This window comes from Dunckerocampus dactyliophorus, chromosome 1, assembly GCF_027744805.1.
Source record: "Dunckerocampus dactyliophorus isolate RoL2022-P2 chromosome 1, RoL_Ddac_1.1, whole genome shotgun sequence".
NCBI classification, from domain to species: Eukaryota; Metazoa; Chordata; class Actinopteri; order Syngnathiformes; family Syngnathidae; genus Dunckerocampus; species Dunckerocampus dactyliophorus.
The window spans coordinates 37,017,506-37,038,138 of NC_072819.1; the positions used below are offsets into that span (position 1 = coordinate 37,017,506).

Consider the following 20,633-nt stretch of genomic DNA (forward strand, 5'->3'; position numbering starts at 1 on the left):
GCTTAATTTGTGTTTGTAGACATCACAGTTTTTGCTGTTTGTGCTGCAATACTCTCTCATTCATCTCCTTCAAGGGGTGTAATATCAAATCTCTGCTCTCGAGAATATTTTGGAATTCTGAAACTGTTTTGTCATTTGAGTCGTCATCCTCCTCCTCATCCAACAGCCAGACTGACCCAATTTCTGATTTTGAATTCCAGGGCCAGTGTCAATTTGCTTTGTGTTTGGCATCGTTGCTAGGCAACCGCTTTGAACTTCAGCAGTTAGCCAGTTAGCTTGACTTGCTAGCAGCTATCAGCTACATTTAACTAATTTATTTCAAGGAATCTGTACCTCTCGCCTACCCAAGGTAAAGTTGAGGGAGTCAGCAAGCAGTTCTGATGTTGTTTTCATGAAGTGTAGTCAAGAAAGCACCAAATATCATCAGCAGAGCTCTTGCCGTGTAGTTCTTCACATGTTTCCAGCCATGCATGCTCTCTCCGCTTTTTCTTAAATACATCAAGTGTAATTTTTTTTTCCTTCTTTACGCCACTCATGATACTATTTGATTAGCCTAATCTGGACCTCTCCTAAGCAGGTACACCTGAATTAGCTACTGTTTGCTTTTGCACAATATTAAAACAATGTATGGAGGGGAACAAAATATGTTTTAAACTGCAACCTCAGCAGAAATTACAGTCACAAAATGTAAAAAAAAAAAAAATAAATAAAATAAAAGGTTGAAGTCACTTTTGAGTCACTAATGCAGGAACAATAGATTCCCAATAAAATAGACGATAATGCGGACACATGAAGGTCACCCTTGGCCATCCACATCAGTGAAGAGGCGCACAAATCTAATTTTCCAAAGTTTTATTTATAAGAAAAATACTTTAGGTACATACAAGCTGTACATAAAATGTTTCAAGAATCTCAACTCAAGTCTTCCTGTGAAAAGCAACCTGGTTAAATTATAGATACGAGAAATCATAAACTCTTTATGACTTTATAAATTTGAGCCAGAGCTATTTCCCCTCAATCTCTGAATCGACTTTGAAACACAAATTTTAATTGAAAATAGATTTTATATCTTATTTTGTAGAGCCTTCTGTCCAAAAATTGGCAAAATCAATTGAGCTGTATCATCAAAAACCTAAAGGCTGGCAACCATTCACTGGAGACAAACCTTTGCTGGGTGTGGGACGACAGAGAGCTGCTTGGGTGTAAGCTGGGGGTGTCCAGGAGCAAGAGTCAAGAGCACCGAGCAGATTTAACTTCAAACTTAAAAGAAGAGAGAAAAAGAATGGCACTGTTGTGTGAAGCCTGAATCTGACGGCTGATGGACCATCAGAAATCAATTTAGCAGCCTCCATCCAAAACTTACATTTGTGATGAATATTCCAGGAGCTCTGGTAAAAGTCTATGCTATGAATGCAGCTACATAAACCCGCTCCTGCAATGTAGGTCTTGTTCCCTCCAAAGATATTTCACACCAAATTGTCGCTTACAAAATATCAAACGGTTGTGAATATATAAAATTTCAAAGCATCCACTCAATGGCTCTCTCTTTTCACATCAGGGCTGCTTATAAAACTATATCATATACAACTGTGTTTTTGTTTATTTGATAGTCTTCCTTGGTCCTATCACGTAAGAGTCCATTTGTACACAGACGCAAACTGGCAAAGCTCCAAGTTATTTCCCACCGCATCTGCTGCTCTCCTTCGCTTCTCCTCCTCTGCAGCTCAGACGTCTACGAGGCCAATGTCTTGACTTGAAGTCCAGTTGCTCAGACCCAGCTGCCAATTGGCCCTCACTCGTTCAGGGATAGAATTATGTCATCCTCAAGGTCAGAGTTGTCGGAGCTGTCTGTTTGAGGGTGAAATACAAAAAAACAGTCACTTAGGCATCTGTCAGTGGGCGAAGAATCAAACTGTCAAAATGACAAAAACACAGCAGGATCAGCACATTTTTCTGACATTTTTACCATTGCATGACATACACTATTTTTTTAACTGCAATAAAAAAAAAACACACACAATTTTTGTGTTGCTGCAAAGGATTTGAAGACACAGTAGCACATCAATTACTTTCCACATATCTCCATGATCTTCTCACAAGCATGTAGTAGGGCAATGTCCAAAAACTTGAGGACCGTATCTTGTTCAAACCAGATTATTTAACAAGAACATGGACCTCCGTGAATCACCACCTTGTCGTGATGGAGGGGTTTGAGTGGCCGAGTGATCCTAGGAGCTACAGTATGTTGTCTGGGGCTATATGCCTCATGCCTATATGCCTATATGTCTCCCAAGGCACACAGGTCCTAGGTGATGGGCCAGACCAAGAGTGATTCAGAAGACCCTATGAATAAATGTAAGAGGAAGGACCACACCTCGCCCGGACGTGGGATACCTGGGCCTCGCCTAAACAAGCCACACGGTATCTCCCTGCAGGGGCAAGCATAAGTGTCCGGTGATATGTGTTTTGGGGTGCTAGAGAGCACCCCAACTGATGACTCCGTCGTTCTACTGGGAGACTTCAACGCCCACGTGGGCAATGACAGTGTGACCTGGAGGAACGGCCTCCCCGATCTGAACCCGTGCGGTGTGATGTTATTGGACCTCTGTGCAAACCACAGTTTGTCCATAACAAACACCATGTTCGAACAAAAGGATGTCCACAAATGCAATTGACAAAAGGACACCCTATGCCGCAGGTCTATGATCGAGATTTTGTAGTTGTATCATCAGACCTGCATCCGCATGTTCTGGACATGCGGGTGAAGAGAGGGGCTGAGCTGTCAACTGATCACCACCTGGTAATCAGTTGGATTAGATGGCGGGGGAGGATGACGGACAGACCTGGAAGACCCAAATGTGTAGTGAGGGTGTGCCTGCAAAGTCTGGCAGAGTCTCCCGTTCGTCGGGTCTTCAACTCTCACCTCCGGCAGAGCTTTGCCTGCATCTAGTGAGAGGATGAGAATATTAAATCCGAATGGGCCGTATTTCGTGCCTGCATTGCTGAGGCAGGCGATCGGAGCCGCGGCCGCAAGGTGGTTGGTGCCAGTCGTGGCGGCAAGCCCCGTACCTGATGGTGGACACCAGAGGTCAGGGCTTCCGTCAAGCTGAAGAAGGAGTTCCATCGAGCATGGATGGCTTGTGGGACTCCTGAAGCAGCTGACAGGTACCGGCAGGCCAAGCGGCACGCGGCTTTGGCGGTGGTCAAGGCAAAAACTCGGGTGTGGGAGGAGTTTGGTGAGGCCATGGAGCACAACTTTCAGTCAGCCTCAAAGAGGTTCTGGCAAATCGTTCGACCCACAGAAAGGGGAAGCAGTGCCCGGTCCACACTGTTTACAGTGGGGACGGGAGCCTGCCGACCTCGATTGAGGATATAGTTGGACGGTGGAAAGAATACTTTCCATACCTTCCATAGAGGAAGCAGAGTTAGAAGACACGAACACGGACAGTTCCATCACCGTGGCAGAGGCATCTGAGGTAGTCAAAAACGATCCCCAGTGGCAAAGCTTTGGGGGTGGACAAGTTTCACCCTGAATTCCTCAAGGATCTGGATGTTGAGAGACTGCTTTGGCTGACACGTCACTTCAACACTGCGTGGAAGCCGGGAACAGTACCTCTGGATTGGCAGACAGGGGTGGTAGTCCCCCTTTTCAAGAGGGGTGACCGGAGGGCGTGTTCCAACTATAGGGGAATCATACTCCTCAGCCTCCCTGGGAAAGTCTATTCAAGGGTGCTGGAGAGAAGGGTACAACCGTTAGTCAAACCTCGGCTACAGGAGGTGCAATATGGTTTTCGTCCCAGTCGCGGAACACTGGGCCAGCTCTACACTCTTGCGAAGGTACATGGGAGTTTGCCCAACCGGCCTACGTGTGCTTTGTGGACTTGGAAAAGGCATTCGACCGTGTCCCTCGCGTTGTCCTGTGGGGGGCGCTCCGGGAGTACGGGATTGGTGGCGCGCTACTATGTGCCATTCGTGCCTTGTACAACCAGAGCAGGAGCCTGGTTTGCATTGCCAGTAGTAAGTCAAGCCTGTTTCCGGTGAACGTTGGCCTCCGCCAAGGCTGCCCTTTGTCACCGATACTGTTCATAATTTTCATGGACAGAATTTGTAGGCGCAGGCAAGGTGTCGAGGGAGTCCAGTTCGAGGGCCTTAGGATCTCGTCTCTGCTATTTGCAGACTATGTTCAATCAGTATCTCAGGGTCTTGTTCATGAGTGAGGTCGACAGATGCATCGGCACAGCATCTGCAGTAATGTGGTCACTGCACCGGACCGTCATGGTGAAGAGCGCGCTGAGCCAGAAGGCAAAGCTTTCAATTGACTGGTTTATCTATGTCTTTTGGGGCATGACCGAGATCACGGATACAAGCGTCTGAAATGGATTTCCTCCATAGGGTGGCTGGACTCACCCTAAGAGATAGGGTGAGGAGGAGCTCCGTCATCCGGGAGGAGCTCAAAGTAGAGTAGCTGCTCCTTTCACATCGAGGGGAGCCAGTTGAGGTGGCTCGGACATCTAGTCCGATGCCTCCCGGACACCTCCCTGGTGAGGTGTTCTGGGCATGCCCAATCGGGAGAAGGCCCCGGGGCAAACCTAGCACATGCTGGCGGGATTATGTCTCACAGTTGGCTTGGGAAAGCCTTGGTGTCCTCCCGGTGGAGCTGGAGGACGTGGCCGCGGCCCAGACCCGGATAAGCACAGAAGGATAGATGGATGGATGAGCCTCCACAACAGCGACGCACTCCAAATTAAAATTGTGTTCGCACTTAAAAAGTGCCAACATGTCCCATTGGTGTCTACTTTGATGATGTTTTCACAATAATGACTTTAAAACATTTATATTTTTATCTGGGATCTGCACAAAAATGTGGTTTCTTCCTTGCCACCACCCCTCCAGTTTTGACATCAGTTACACAATACATACAGTATATTAAAAGGAGAAAAAAAAAACACCTGCCTTGTGCTACAGAAACATGGTAATCACATGGTAATCACTGACATTGTCAATAATTGTAAAGAAACAAACTTCAAATGATTGCAATGGAATTTAAATGGAAACAATAAAAAGGGTTACCAATGAGATTGTAGAACCGTTAACATATATCAAGTTATCATTTCAGACTGGAAGATTTCCTAACAAAATGAAAATAGCTGAAGTAGTTCCGATTTTAAAAAATGCAGACAAACATTGATTTACCAATTACCAACCAGTTTCCTTATTACCCCAATTTGCTAAAATGATCAATAACAGGTTGGACAAATTTATTAATAAGAATGAATTACTCGCAGACAGTCAATACGGATACAGAGCTAACATTTCAACCTCCATAACACTGATTGAAATCACAGGAAATTACTAACGCTACAGAAAGTGTGCAGCTGCAGTATTTATGGATCTCACAAAAGCCTTCGATCCAACTAATCACCACATCCTAACACCAAAATTAGCTAGGAGAATACACATCTGCAACTTGAAATCTTACGTGTGGAGTACCCCAGGGGTCAATATTGGGACCCAAACCGTTAAACTTGTATATCAATGGCATCTGTAAAGTGACGAATGACTTAAAGTTGGTATTGTTTGCGGATGATACTACTGCCTTTTGTTCTGGGGAAAGCACACAAGAGCTAATTTTAAAAAGTCACGGATGAAATGGCCATATTAAAAAGATGGTTTCATAAAAACAGATTAACCTTTAATTTAAGTAAAACTAATCATGCTAATTGGTAATTGCAGAAAGGACACGTACTACCAAATACAAATAGATGGAGTGGACATCGGAAGGGTGAACGAAAATAAATTTCCGAGTATCATAATGGATGAAAAATTGAGCTGGAAGTCTCACATCAAAAATATACAACAAAAGGTGGCGAGAAATACTTCAATATTGAAAAAAGCAAAATTTGTTCTTGATCAAAAATCACTCTACACTCACATTAACCTGCTACCCAAAAATGTCATACAATACTTTTCTATAAGAGAGGAGAAATATGATCTTAGGAAAAAACTAAACTTGAAACACATATGTGAGAACAATGCTAAAAACCCAGAGCATTTCAATATGTGGAATTAAATTATGTAACGGATTAAGTAAGGAACTCAAACAATGTACCAAGATGAGCAAATTAAAAAAAAACAGTACAAGCAGTTGTTTGCAAAATACAAGGAAGAGTCTTGAACTTGTTTTGTTATGCTTGTCTCTATTTATTATTATTATTATTATTATTATATTTCTTGTGAAAAAAATCTTAATTACATCATCCTATTGTTACATTATCTTATCATTATTCTATGTATTAAAAAAATCACATGTGGAATACAGGAAGTGAATAAATGAACCGCACAAGATGTGGAATGGATGGGGGGGTAGAATTAAATAAGCTTTGCTTCTTCCTACTCCTCTTGGACATGTGGAACTGTGAATTGTACTATGTGATGTATTCCATTGTAACTTGCATGCATGTTCAAATAAAATTACGGTAAACCATTACCATTGTATGAGATCCTTTATTATTATTAAATCCTATGAGGGGCCATCAAATCTTGACCACTGACAGCACAACTTTTTTGCCGCGCCTGACCACACACACACACCATTTACAGTGGTGTGAAAAAGTGTTTGCCCCCTTCCCGTGTTCTTATTTTTTGCATGTTTATCACATTTAAAACGTAACAGTGTTGTTCATCACACGTGAGTTCAAGTGGAAAAGTTTATAAAGTCATTTTTAAAAGCTTTCGGACCCCAGCGAACCACAGTGAGAGCCATTATCCACAAATGGCAAAAACACGGAACACTGGTAAACAGTGGTGTAGAGTGGCCAGCCAACAAAAATTATCCAAAGAGCGCAGCGACGACTAATCCGAGATGTCACCAAAGACCCCACAACAACATCCAAAGAACTTCATGACTCCACCATAAATAAAAAAAAAACTGGGCAAAAACGGCCTTCATGGCAGAGTTCCAAGACAAAAAACACTGCTGAACAAAAAGAACGTTAAGGCTCATCTCAATTTTGCCAGAAAACATCTTCATGATCCCTAAGACCTTTGGGAAAATACTCTGTGGTCTGACAAGACCAAAGTTGAACTTTTTGGAAGGTGTGCGTCCCATTACATCTGGCGTAAAAGTAATGCCGCATTTCAGAAAAAACATCATGACAACAGGTGGTGGTGGTAATGTGATGTTCTGGGGCTGTTTTACTGCTTCAGGACCTGGAAGACTTGCTGTGATAAATGGAACCATGAATTTTGCTGTCTACCAAAAATCCCTGAAGGAGAATATCTCAAGCTAAAACCAACTTGGGTTCTGCAGCAGGACAATGATCCAAAACACACCAGAAAGTCCACCTTTGAATGGCTGAAGAAAAACAAAATTAAGACTTTGGAGTGGCCTAGTCAAAGTCCTGACCTGAATCCTATTGAGATGCTGTGGCAAGACCTTAAAAAAGCGGTTCATGCTCGAAAACTCCAATGTGGCTGAAATACAACAATTCTGCAGAGATGAGTGGGCCAAAATTTCTCCACAGAGCTGTAAGAGACTCATTGCAAGTTATCACAAACGCTTGATTGCAGTTGTTGCTGCTAAGAGTGGCCCAACCAGTTATTAGGTTGAGGGGGGAAATTGCTTTTTCACACAGGGCATGTAGGTTTGGATTTTTTTCTCTCTTAATAATAAAAAGTTTCATTTAAAAACTGCATTTTCTGTTCAGTTGTGTTGTGATTTTGTTTAAAGTACCTGAAACATTTAAGTGTGACAAACATGCAAAAGAAAAAGAATTCAGGAAGGGGGCAAACGGTTTTTCACATCACTGTACATGACACCCATGAGTGCACAGGGTGCCAGCATTTGGATTAGCTTTTTAAAAAGGAGGACAGAAAAATGACAATGGTATTACTCTGAAATGAGCAAAGACAAGGTGTGGGACTGCAGCCTTTTGACATCCTGCAGACTCACTGACTTGAAGTAGTACTCACCATTGTCTCCATCCAGTTCAGCATCATCATCAGAGTCATCATCATTGTCATCATCGTCGTCGTCATCGTCGTCATCATCATCATCCCCTACATCTAAGTCCTCCTCGAGAAGGCGGGCCACCTCTTCATCAGAGGGAGAGAATTCAGCATTTCCATCGTCATCGTCATCATCGTCGTCGTCACCACCATTCTCGTTCTCAAGCTCGGCAATAAGAGGGTCTGTATCGACGTCATCATCAGAATCGTCGTCGTCTTCCTCCTGATCATCATCTTCCTAGAGTACAAGAGGATCCAAATTGTGATAATATATAATAAATCAATTAATTGTATCACTAGAAAAGAAGCACAAAACAGAACAATATAAAATACCTGATCCTCTTCATCCTCCTCTTCCTCTTCTGCTAGTCTTTGTCGACCAACTTCATAAAGCCGGCAAACTGTGTCCGTGTTTATTGAGTCTTGGTTCTATGGAATAGATGTATCACGAAATGAAAAACATTGTGTATGCATAAGGAAATCCTCAATTATTGGCAGGTAACACAGGTTACCTCGATCACAGCAAGGTAGCAGTCTTTAGAATCTGTGCACAGGTCAAAAATATTCCTCTTGACATCAATGGTGGCTGTGACAATAAAAAAAACAAAATGTCACAAATACAAGTGTTACTATTAAAGCATAAAATACCAAGTAGAACCACATAGTCTGTAACCAAACAAAGGACGGCCTTACCAATGGGTTTGTAGTCTGTGGCATTGAAAGTTCGAAACGATGAACCAAATGGACTTTTCATTTGCATCTCCATCATGTCATCTTCATCATCAGCCTGTAACATTGCTGCAGCCAAACAAGCATCAATGAGTGTGAACTCACACATACGCATGCACACACGCGCTTCGTTCACACGAGACCTTTTTCCACATCTTTCACATTTCTGGCACTTCACATTACCTCCATAGATGACGGTGCCATTGTTGTTGAAGACTGTTCTACACTGGTCAAGAGCAGGAACCGTGTGAAGAAGGTGGAAAGTTCGAAGATCCCACTAAAAATTCAGACTAAGGAAAACTACCGTCTCTTCTACCGGAAGCAAACTATAACTATATAAATCTCTGTATCTGTGAATCTAATTAAGCAGTGAACAAACTCTTCCTTGGAATGGAAAAAATACATTTCACTTTTTTGTTAGCATGTAGATAAAAGGAAATGACTAATAAAATGACGTGTCAAAGTACTGAAGGCTCAAGGATACGATCTCTGTGTTAATGATGACCTCCAGGCCATTGGGGTGGAACACACCACTGATGTTCATGTTGAACTTGTCAAACTTGTGGATGGCCTGTGCTGAGCGTACGTCCCACAGCACACCATCGTTCAGTACCAAGTCATCTGTGGGGTTGAAGGTGGCACAGTTCCTCTTGTAGTTGTTAGCCAGGTCTGGGTTATTTAGAGTCAGTGTCACCTGGCCTGTCTGGATGTCATAAATCTACAGAACAGCGCTTGATGTGAGTGGTCATTCATGAAGGTCAATTTTATTCTGTATTTCATATTTGTCACGTTTACAACACCAGTATACATACATGTGCAACATGCTCCTTTGTTCCAATGACACGATCTTGTGAGAGCTTACTGAACTCCACATAATGATCACCCAGAAAAGAGTGCCTGCAGACAAAGCGGTGCAACATTTCACTTAAAAATTGGATAATCTGTGTGAGTATCAACAAATGTAATCTTTGTCACAGCGTGTTGAATAGCACGGGGTCAATCAAAAGAGGATTGCCTAGGTAGCACTGAGTAAATGAATGAAGTCAAATGTTTGTGCAGTGAAGAGACAATTGCGGGCCTCGAGCTGTTGGCGAGCATAATTAAACAGCAAGTCATCTTTTGAACGTGCCCTGTTTTGACAGCATTAAGCTGCTGTAGCATTGGGCCGAAAGCACCACTGAGGTGGAGGCAGAAGGATAGAAAACACTTGATACAGATCTTGTATGTCATCTTTAGAAACATGTAATCTTTATCATGTTTAAAAACACACACACAAAATTAACTTATTAGCTAAAATATTACATACAATGGCAACATCCAATAAGATTCAATACAAAAACTGTATCAAAAATTCTGCCTTGAAAAACAAATGATGTTAAATGACCATGATCCCACAGGACACATTTGGATCATCATCTCATTTATCCCAACACGTGGATAAAATAGAAAATAATGTAGTTTCATCAACAAAAATAATCAAATGTTCATCAAGATGGAAGGAGATGTTATTTCTGGACCAAACTGAGATCTCAAGTGCATTTATACAGTAAACGCTATCACTGAGACAAAATGCCGAAGAAAGAGAGTAAAACTCACAACCCGTAATAGCAATCCCCCTGATGCAATATTATGCAAATATGCCCCCGTGGGGTGTCATCAGAAATGGGATGAGATCAGAGCCATTTTAAAAAGTATATTTATAATAGTGGATAAAAAAAAGAAGACCAAATTCTGGTAGAAAACAGCACTCACACAATGAACACAGACTTGATTGTGATCGGACTTGATCGGATCTAATGCTTAATGTTTGAGAGCTTGGACACTAGAAAACACATTTAAATGACTACAAGCTTTTGTAAGAAATTACTTACTTCATGATGAACACTGACTTCATTCCCCACAGTGCAGACATCGGGTAGCTCCAGGAGGCTGACGTTAAAAGCAGAGAGCCATCCTAAAAAGACAAAAAGAGAAGTTTAGAACAGCTAAGATTCTTAGTCTATTCTGAACATGTTTGTACATAGTGAGAGCTTCCTGTGCTTACCCTTGAGGGCTCCAGGTGAGTGATGGCTGAGCTGTGACAGCTGTAGCTGGCCTCCTCCTGGCCTGTGAACACATTGTAGAGTTTTAGTTGGCCTGTGCAGGTCCCGAGCATTAGGAACCGCTCACGAGCTGAGAAGGCACAACACATGAACCCGCTTTCATCTTCATCAGCTTCTCTGAATACAGAAATTGGCCGGAACCTGGAAAATACACAGAAGTTAAAAGAAATGACGAGGGCCTTATGTCAACGGATCTCCATTTTCCAAATCCAGGAGATAAACATGCACACAAAATAAGCAAGGGGGTTTTAGGCACAAACCTGCTGAAGATGAGGTGTCTGTCAAAGCACCCTCCATCAACTCCACCATATTTAGGATATATGACCCTTCTGGTGTGTCGAGATGTGAAGTTAATAGGTGCTTGGCGTCTCTGTTTGGGCTCAGGGCATTGATGTTGGGTGAAGAGAGAGAAAGGTGGACACGTTGCAACCGGGTTCTTACAGCGTGCGTGCTGTTCCCGCAGGTATTCAGTGATGATACTGTCCAGTGCAGGTGGGGAGGGCATGTGTCTGTCAAACTGCTTTTTCATCGCTGGTGTCTGGCTGAAGGCACCATGGTCTGACTTCTGCCTCAGCACTCGAGGTTTCTTGCAGCTCATCGCACTGCATCCTGTGTGCCTCTCACGGGAGAAAACGATTCGGCCAATCAGGGGTGAGCCATTGTTACAGTTGGGCACAGACGTCGAGGGGAAAGAAGTAGTAGAGGGCCCAGCAGGTTGTGATGTAGAGGGGCGTGCTTGTAAATGGCTGGGTGTTGGAGTGGCTGAATGAGAGGGATGGTTGCCCAGTCTTGACCCAACACCATTGGCCAGCCGCGGGGTGCGTGGTAGAGTGCCGACAGTAGCAGTAGGGGGAGGAGGAGTGACAGGAACAAAAGTAGAAGCAGAGAGAGATGAATGTGACAGACATGCCATTGGTAGATCTGCCTCCTTGGTGAGGGTGGTGGCTGTGTCATGAAGGCCTTTGGCAACCAGGTGGTTCCTAATAAGCAGAAGCAGCTCTTTCTCTGGAAAGGTGATCCTCGATTGAGCAACCACACTCGCTCTCTGTAGCCATGCCAGGGATACATCAGTACCAATCAGCAAGGGTTTCCCTGAGATTCTTTCTATGAGCTCAGCCGCAAACTTGCAGAACTTTACATGCTCACTGCGTTTGTCCTGGAGCACAGGCTCCTTCATGAGCTGCTGGATGTGTCCGCTGCTGAACAAAGGCAACTTGCTGATGATCTGCCTGACAGAAGTGGACCGAGACAAACCAACCAGAGCTTTACAGGCCAGAGCTCGGATCTGATCTGCATCTGTAATGGGCATCTTCACTGTCAGCAGGGACAGCAGAACCTGAGGAGGAATTAAAAATTGAAATAATTAAAAAAAAAAAAAAGGCTGCTTGTGTTGTCTTGGAGTTCATTATAATGAAGAGGCTCTGTTGTATTCTGTATGTAAATGATGTGGTCAAAATTTGGAAAACTGCCGTTTTTGTGTGTAAAACTGCTTCGTAACTTGGGTCAAAAATAGAAATTGTATCTGCTTTAATGCCAATAAATGCAAGACATTTTTGTCACAGTGTTGACAAATTGTAATCCACGTGAAAACTGTAATGCATAAAAAAAATAAAAATCAATTTTTCTATAAATACATTGTTGTAGTCTACAACCTGACCAGACATCTCTACCACAACTAATGGTAGAATCGTTTGCTAGTATGTACAGAAGTTCCATTTAACACTGGTCTGTAAACAGTCGGTTGCTGGTGCAATTTAGCGAAGGCTTGCGTGACTGCCAATCACTTTACTTTTAATTCTAAAAAAATAATAATAATTAGGGCTGTCAAAGTTAACACGTTAACAGAAGTTTTTTTTTTACATGCGATTATCGTGTACACGTCCTGACTCTCTGCCGACGTCGTAGTTTGAGGAAACAGCGGCGACACTGTAGCTACAATCAAGAGCAAATATAGAGCAGCCGCTGTGATTGGAGTTGTCACAGACTACGTCGTCGTCGACTTTACAGAGAGAAGCGAGAAGGTACTGAAGCACTGCAGGTATATATTTTTGTTTTATTTAATTGTCACTTCTACAGTGGTACCTTGGCATACGAGTGTCCCATCTCACAAGTGTTTTTTTTTTTTTTTTTTTAAAGATGCGAGCCATCTCTCGGCTGATTTTTTTTTTGCTTGGAACTGCTTTGGGTACGAGCTGCTAGTAAAGGTATCGCCGAGGACTGCTACGTTGGGGCTTCCGTCAATGTGACCATGACTGAAGAGCTAGCAGCACTAACATTAGCGGTGCACTAGCTAGTTAATAACACATCAATAAACCATATGTACATTATAGAGATCAAATATATCTTATTTATTATGTATTGTGTAAAACTATGAAAGGAACGACATCAAATTAAAAGCACAAAATGAATACAGACCCACCGTCCACCAGTAGGAGCCTGGATTTGTTTTTCAGAGAGGTTGTGTATCACAAATATGCACATTAGCGCTCAATAAGGTTATCAAATCTTACCTTTATGCATTCCCACATTGTAACAGCATTTGGGAGCAAATATGAGGTGAAAGAAAAAGGGTAAAAATACAGTATAGTAGTCCATCTGTGTGAATTTCTCTTGAAGATGAATAAATTATCTGAGCAGCGAGAATGGGAGAAGGTGCGTTCAAGGACCGTCAAATAAAGCGGGACAAATCACCACTCACATTAAACGTTCAAAAACAGGGGTATTTCTAACTGTATATTATTTTTTAATAAAATAATGACTCATAATTCCAAAATTGATATGCCTTTACATATAATTTGATGTAGTTATTGCTGCGTATTGAATCGTTTACCACAAAGAGATTTACGTCCCTACTTATAATAGATCAAAACTTTTTCCATCTGTGATTAATTATGAGTTAACTATGGACAAAATACAATTAATCATGATTAAATATTTTAATCGATTGACAGCTCCAATAACATAATATAAAAAAAAAAATGATACACTGATTTCTGGAACATGAATTACCTTAATGCCGTTGTTGGACTGCACCACGTTCCACATTTTAGTGAGCACATTTTCACTGGCTTTGGTCAAGTGAGGAAGGCGACGACGGGGAGTGCCCGAAATGAACTTGCCAATGCTGGACATGCGTTTGTCAGGTGCGCAGACACAGTTAATGACAACCTGCAGGGCAGACTTCTGTATCTCGGCATCGTTCACAAACACTTCTCCCTCTGCCACAGCCAGAACAATGTTCATCCCTGCAATAACAAAAATAATTCAGTCTCACACAGAAATGTACATTAATAATGAAAATACACTCTTAAAAGGTTATTACAACCTCTTAAGAGGGGTGGTTTTGACACTGACAAACAAAAGAGCTTCTCGGAGTTCATAGGAAGTGTGTTGGACATTTTAGATAATGTTGAGACTGGCAAATATAAATAGTCAATGCTGAACAACAGCATACATGTCGCTTTTTCTTTTCTATTCAAATACTAATTTGATATCTGACCAAAAATAACTTTTAGCTATTAGTTGCGTACATACCAGCGCTAGAAACCGTGGACCCGCCTTCGTCGACAACAGCAACAGTCTCAGACAACAATATCTGAGTTTTTGGTACAACAGTGAGGATACTCAGGATGTCAAGGGCATATCGCACAGTGTCACTCCTGCATGGAAAGAAACATCACAACATCACAAGAAACATCAGTCAACGTAGCTGAAACAAAACACAAAAAAATCACTAAAAACCATAATCATAGGATGGGCATAGACCACTACATCCTCCACACCTGCCATAGTAGGTCCTCCAGTCACAGGCGATGGAGATAAGTTGCAGGAGCAGTTGGACGCAAGAGAGCTTGTGGAAGACCTCAGCTGGTTCCCAATACAGACGAAGGGGTCCATACTCAATAAGAAACTCCATCATTTCCACTACCTGTTCACGGCTGTAGCTGACTGCCTGTGACACAGGAAAGAAGCCAAATGATGGATATATAACTCAGCCTAAAAAACTAGTCAGTGTTTCACTTAATAATGTGAAGTTAATGGAAGATTGTACTCCATATACCTTGTAGTAGGGCTGTGAGTGAATAGGAGCACCTCCCTCTGTGCGCTGCAGGGACTGCTTCACCTGTTCCACCTTGATGGCCAGATGAGCTTCAAAGTACCTGCGCAGCGCCATGCATGTGTGTTTGGCTGTCTGCCTGCTAGAGAATATCTCATCATCGCTCAGCAATGCTCCCTGGTCATCTGGATTCAGGATCTCCAATGTACTAATCTATAAGATGCCATATTATACAACAGATTGCAATCAACATGTGCTATAAAATAAAAATACTTGTAACATTTTCAGTCAGAAATGCAGATGGTTGCATGTGGATGGTAAGAGACAGGATCACATGAGGTGAGCCGCTGGTTTGTCCTACCAGATTGACGAGGCGTCGCAGCCCGTCCTGCTTGTCAAAGAGCTCGAGCACAGCACGGAAAGAGAAGGAAATCGAGAAGAACATGGTGGCGTGGCAGCAGCCGGATGCATGCGAACATTCCAGCAGCCACAGTGTGTAACCAACCACATCTGACAGGACGGAGGGGGGCAGCATGCACACCTTGGGAGGAGAGGTTATACCAATGAATACAAATAAGATGTAACTTGCACTTGCTTACAGAAAATATGTTTTCATTCATACACACAAACGCACTTACTGTGTATATATATATATATATATATATATATATATATATATATATATATATATATATATATATATATATATATATATATATATATAACTTTCGTACTTATATAAAAAAAAACTTTCTGAACAATTTTTACCATTATTATAGCCCTCTAGATGTGAACTAATCTCCCTATAGTCACCTTTACACTCATATTACCCAATATAGTATATGTAATCTGAGAAAATAAGCCATTTAAGACATAAATAAGAATCATGCGCGTGTGTTTCAATAAATGTCTTCTGGACGTGTGGACAGGAAGGAATGGGGTTTCAGAGTTGAGTTTTAGCTGGGGGACAGCCACAACAGAAGCCCGTGTTATAATTATTATGATGATGATGACTATTATAATTATTGTGCCTGTTGTGACATAAATAATTATAAAATAATAAACGCCAGTGGTTGGCGATCAAGTCTTGTAAGGTGTTACTAGTGACACCCAGTGGCCAGAATAGACTTCAGTTCATTGTCTTGTATTGCCTTAAACAGTGTTTGTATTTTAGTTCATTTCAAACATTTTCATGTTTGAAAATGCTTAAATTAGGCCATTAATATGAAAAATTTGCTTAAATATAACTTTTTGACTAATAAAAGGCCGTACTCAACCAAGAAACAGCGATCACTTAATTAATTTTTGAAAAACTGCGTAAAGAATAAGGGAGCGATGTTCGAAATGTAATGGAACTTCATTTATCTTAATTCGTTGACCGTAGAATTAGGACTAAATATTAATAAATGGAATATTTTCATAGACAGAGCATAGAAAACCTGTTCATGACTTTTTAAATACGATTTTTACCAATATTAGAGCCCTCGAGAAATTAAATAACACCTCTAGAGTCACCTTTACACTTCTATTATTCTTTGTTTACACATTGCGCAACTCTTGCACAGGCTACGAGATCACCGCAGAGGCACAAGAGACAGCCACCGCTCTAAGCATGCTACCAAGCTAACTGGTTAGCATCCAATTTATTAATTCTCAACTTAAGAAACGGTTTAAAATGTAGTTGGGAAGAAGGACAAAGTAAGAAACCAAAACTTACCACTTCCACACAGAATGGGAGGAAAACTTCTTTTCACTATGTGATGTCGGACATGTAATGTAATGTCTCATCAATGTAACATTGCTGACTCTTAGTGACCGGAATACTATATATCACTTGCTTTTTTTAATTTTATTTTATTTTGACTGATAATAGGCCATAGTCAGCAATCAACCATCCATGGATCCATGGATGGATGGAAAACCATTTAAACAGCGAAGTGGCGAAGGACCACTGTGTGTATACATTAAATATTTTTTCAAGCTCTTTCAGGGTGGACCAACAGTAGATATACACCTATTTATTACATTTATTAAACACAGTTTAAGCTCGTAAATGCTTAAATGTCCTCTTCCTTGATCAGCTGAAAAACAGCCTACTGCAGTTTACTGGTTGTTCGCAATAAGTTGCTTACTTCTTTATGTTTGGCTCGTTCCCTTTATTTTTGCATTTTGAAGTTCTATTTAGAACCTCCTTAAGATCACAGATAACAGTCGAAAATGTAAATTCTTGCAATTTTCCAAATAGTCTTAAAATTTTGATCAGGAGTGTACCTGTATATACTGTATGTACACATACATTAGCACATTTTGTGTAATGTTTTTATATTTACCCTTTCCATTGCATCCTGGTTATAGGCAAGGTAGTAGAGGCACAGTGATACTCCAGTGGCAGCCATAGAGGGCCTCGGGATTTCCAGCAACTTCTGAACTCCTCCATGCGCCACAAACTCGGCAGCAAACTTTTTGTGAAGCAGCAGGGAAGCTAGGTACTGTCAGAGAAAAAAAAATACGTCTGCATGGTCATGTGTGTGGCACTTTGGAAGAGGCTTAACAGGTTTGATTGCAGGTTTAGACTTCACCTTCAGTGCCTCAAATGTGAGCTGCACATCGTTGGTCTGTTTTAGATCCATATAATGCATGAGGAGCTCACGTGCCCCCATTTGCATGAATACTGCCAAAAGCTGAAGAAAGGAGAAAGAAATACTTAGATAACTGGAACAATAACAAAAATCGACATTTTGCTTTACAACTCAATATTGTAATATTGGCAGGGTCTGCAGTAACCACAAGAAAAATACATTGTCTATGCTGAAGAACACAAACTAACCTCCTGATATTCTCCCAAAGGAGTGAGATACTGCAGAATGAGTCTCTGCTCGATCTCTGGGGTCAGTGGGTATAAATGGTAGTTGTTACCAATCACCCAGGGGCTCATCTCAGACCAGCTGCTGTTGGAAAGCTCACTGAAATTCCTCTCTGGTTCTGGTAGAGAAAAATTTAACTTGTGCTTTGCGGTCCTGCCACTATCCCTCTCGGCTTTTCTTTTTAGGTAACTACTACTGTCAGACACGCCTTGATGGAGCAGTGAGCCTGGGGCTGACATGGGCTTCATCATGGTTTTAACGGCCGAGTTGGCATGGCTGCTTGTTTTTTGAGGGGTGTTGAGACGGAATGAAAGCTCATTTTCGGGCTCTAAGGCAGACGAGAGGGTCATTTCACCATCCTCTTCTTGCTCGGGTCCTTCCCTTTCAGCCCCATTATGGCCCAGTGAGAAAGGCTTCACCTCAAAGCCTCCATCAACTGTCTCCTCATCCAAAGGTAGTAAAGGCCCACTGAGAGTTTTTCTGGGGTTGGGTCGTTTGATTTCTCTTTTTGTCTCTGCATCTTTATCTTGAAGCTCACGTAAGCGATGCAGCATCAATGGCACCTGTTAAAGCAAAGTAGCAAAACAAGCTGATGGACTGGGATGAAATTTATCAATGGTGAACAATCTGGGTTTCAATATTTATAAAACACATTGTGTAACACTAGTGTGTGTACTTTTAGTACATTTCATTCATAAGAAAAAAGACATTGGAGACAACAGCATCCCCTACTGACCAAAATAGAGTTCTCTTCTCTGTAGTTGGCTGCAATGTCCTGATTCTCCATGGCGCCTGCCAGCAATCCCGTGGCATAGATTCTGAGGGGCTGCTCAGCCTCCCGAGCCCACTTGAACAACCTTTCAACGATTCCCTCCTAAAGAGAACAAACCAAGGAAACAAAGAATTAAGAACAAGCCTTAGCTTAAATGATTCAGAGTAGAGAATGCTTATCTAATATTTACTTTGTTAATACTAGATAAACAAATGGAACGTGCTTGCAGACTGGACTCTGACTCTACAATAAAAAAAAAAAGACGTCTGTGGAAAACAACTGATCGGTGGAGACTATTGACATTGTGGTGTTAGCCACTTCTCAAAAAGTACTTTTTATGACCCAAAATCAAACGAAAATAAATCTAGTTTACCCAAGTACTTCTGTCTGTTTCAGATGTTGAATTACTGACAGAAGTGAGTCAAAGTCAAAATGGGAATACTGCTTCCGTCAATGTCATTATAGTTGCCACAACTTCCTTATTTTTTCAAACACATCTTGTAGCAGCAGCAGCAGTGTAAGTTAGCTACAAATTAGACTAATTAGACAAACTGAAGTGGACTGAACTGAACCACATAAACTTAAAACACTTAGTGTAATAATGAGCCTTACTGTGACAATTTACCTTTTCCTGAAATACCACTGCTGTCTCCAGGCCAGGCATGATGTTCTGAAGCAAGCGACAGGCTGCTGCATTGAGCGAAAATTCTCTGCTGGCCATAACATAACTATTCACCAACTACATGGTAGAAGAAATGTTATTAAGCACTTGCAGGTTCACTTTAATAAGTATCAAATGTACCCATTCAATCCATCCTTACAGTGTTCATGAAGTCGTCATTCTTAAACAGGATCTTGAGCAAATGCCCTAACACACATTCAGGATCAGCTCTCCCTAGTGTCAAATAATGACAATGTGTGTAAATTTATACAGTACCAACATCAATCTTTTTGTCCAGTTTCCTTATCATACCAGGATGACGATCATCAAAAGGGTCTGGGTCTGCTTTGTGGTACTCCTCTGTCTCCTTCTCAACAAGCTCTGAGATTCTGTCATTTGAATTTGTTAAACAATGGCAAGTCAGTGGAACTATGGTTTATCAGATAAGACAGAATCATTTACTTGGTGAGGATGTTGACTAGCTCCTGTGTGCTGCCTTGTTGTTCCCTTTCCCACTGCTCCAGTAGAGTAGTCAGCTCTGCCTTGGCGTCCACACTGGCAGATGCCGACGCCATACTCCGCCTATGGGAAACCACACTATTTTTTGTTGAATTTTCAAGTCAGTACACCGCACTCTTCTACAGTATATACCCACCTCATGAACGAGGTCCATATCAGCAAATATGCTGTGGCTTACAATCAGCAAACAAGGAGTAAAACTCTTTTGAGATACATTGCATTAGCATGACATAAATTCGGTCGGTCAGAACAGAATGATTTTATATTTATCAAAACAGGCACACAGATTGACCGTTCACAGGTGCAGCAGTCTTCTGGGGCTCTGTCAAAATTACAGGACACTTCAAAACAAGACAACAAGAGTGCATGCGGAAGTACTCGTTCTGATTGAAGCAATACGTGGTGCATTTTCTCATATTAGCTTGTTATATTGACAGATGTAAATCCGCCTCTGCAATAGGTCGCTGCACCGTGACACGAATGCTAATTTATTAGCCTGCTAACATGGTCACTTCCAAACCCAGAGCTATATTTGCATTATACACGTTTTATCCAAACATGCACATTGTATCGTGCCAGACCAAATCAATTTCCGAACCACGATGATAGGCCTGTACATGAAAACAAGTGTTAAGGTATTAGCCATTAGCTAACGGCATCACAGGTAAACCTGTTTAGTTAGCTAGCATGCTAACTTTACCTCGTTGTTCCGCTCAGTTCTTCAGTTTGGCCAGATTTAACAAGACTCCAATGTGTCGACACGGACCCAAACCTTACTTCTGCAGGCGACCAGTGGCGGTATCGGAAATTTTTCACAGCCAGACCTTTAAGTGTTTTAATTTGGCTTTTTGTTGTTGGTTTACTGTCATTATGGCGAACACGTTCTCTACGTCATCGCAGCTGCGACAGTCCACTTATTATG

At 41.7% G+C, this 20,633-nt stretch overlaps 1 protein-coding gene across 2 annotated transcripts; it reads right to left on the reverse strand.

Moving 5' to 3' along the window:
* Nucleotides 1-859: 859 nt before the first annotated feature.
* On the reverse strand, nt 860-20,603 carry LOC129190799 (DDB1- and CUL4-associated factor 1-like). 2 transcript variants are annotated; one of them, XM_054793407.1, is made up of 25 exons: nt 20,412-20,603; nt 19,655-19,774; nt 19,505-19,581; nt 19,353-19,426; nt 19,157-19,270; nt 18,496-18,633; nt 17,723-18,322; nt 17,475-17,576; nt 17,226-17,384; nt 15,257-15,436; nt 14,899-15,108; nt 14,621-14,790; nt 14,373-14,497; nt 13,848-14,083; nt 11,099-12,174; nt 10,781-10,979; nt 10,608-10,690; nt 9,549-9,633; nt 9,221-9,454; nt 8,920-9,013; nt 8,701-8,805; nt 8,520-8,593; nt 8,341-8,436; nt 7,972-8,245; nt 860-1,848 (listed from the first exon to the last, which is right to left on the reverse strand). In XM_054793407.1, exons 2-25 carry the CDS (start codon nt 19,765-19,767, stop codon nt 1,793-1,795), a joined length of 4,674 nt encoding a protein of 1,557 aa, XP_054649382.1. In that variant the 5' UTR covers nt 19,768-19,774; nt 20,412-20,603; the 3' UTR covers nt 860-1,792. The 2 variants fall into 2 exon arrangements, with proteins under 2 accessions (XP_054649382.1, XP_054649374.1); XM_054793399.1 differs by lacking the exon at nt 20,412-20,603 and adding an exon at nt 19,848-20,380.
* Between the last annotated feature and the right edge of the window lie 30 nt (nt 20,604-20,633).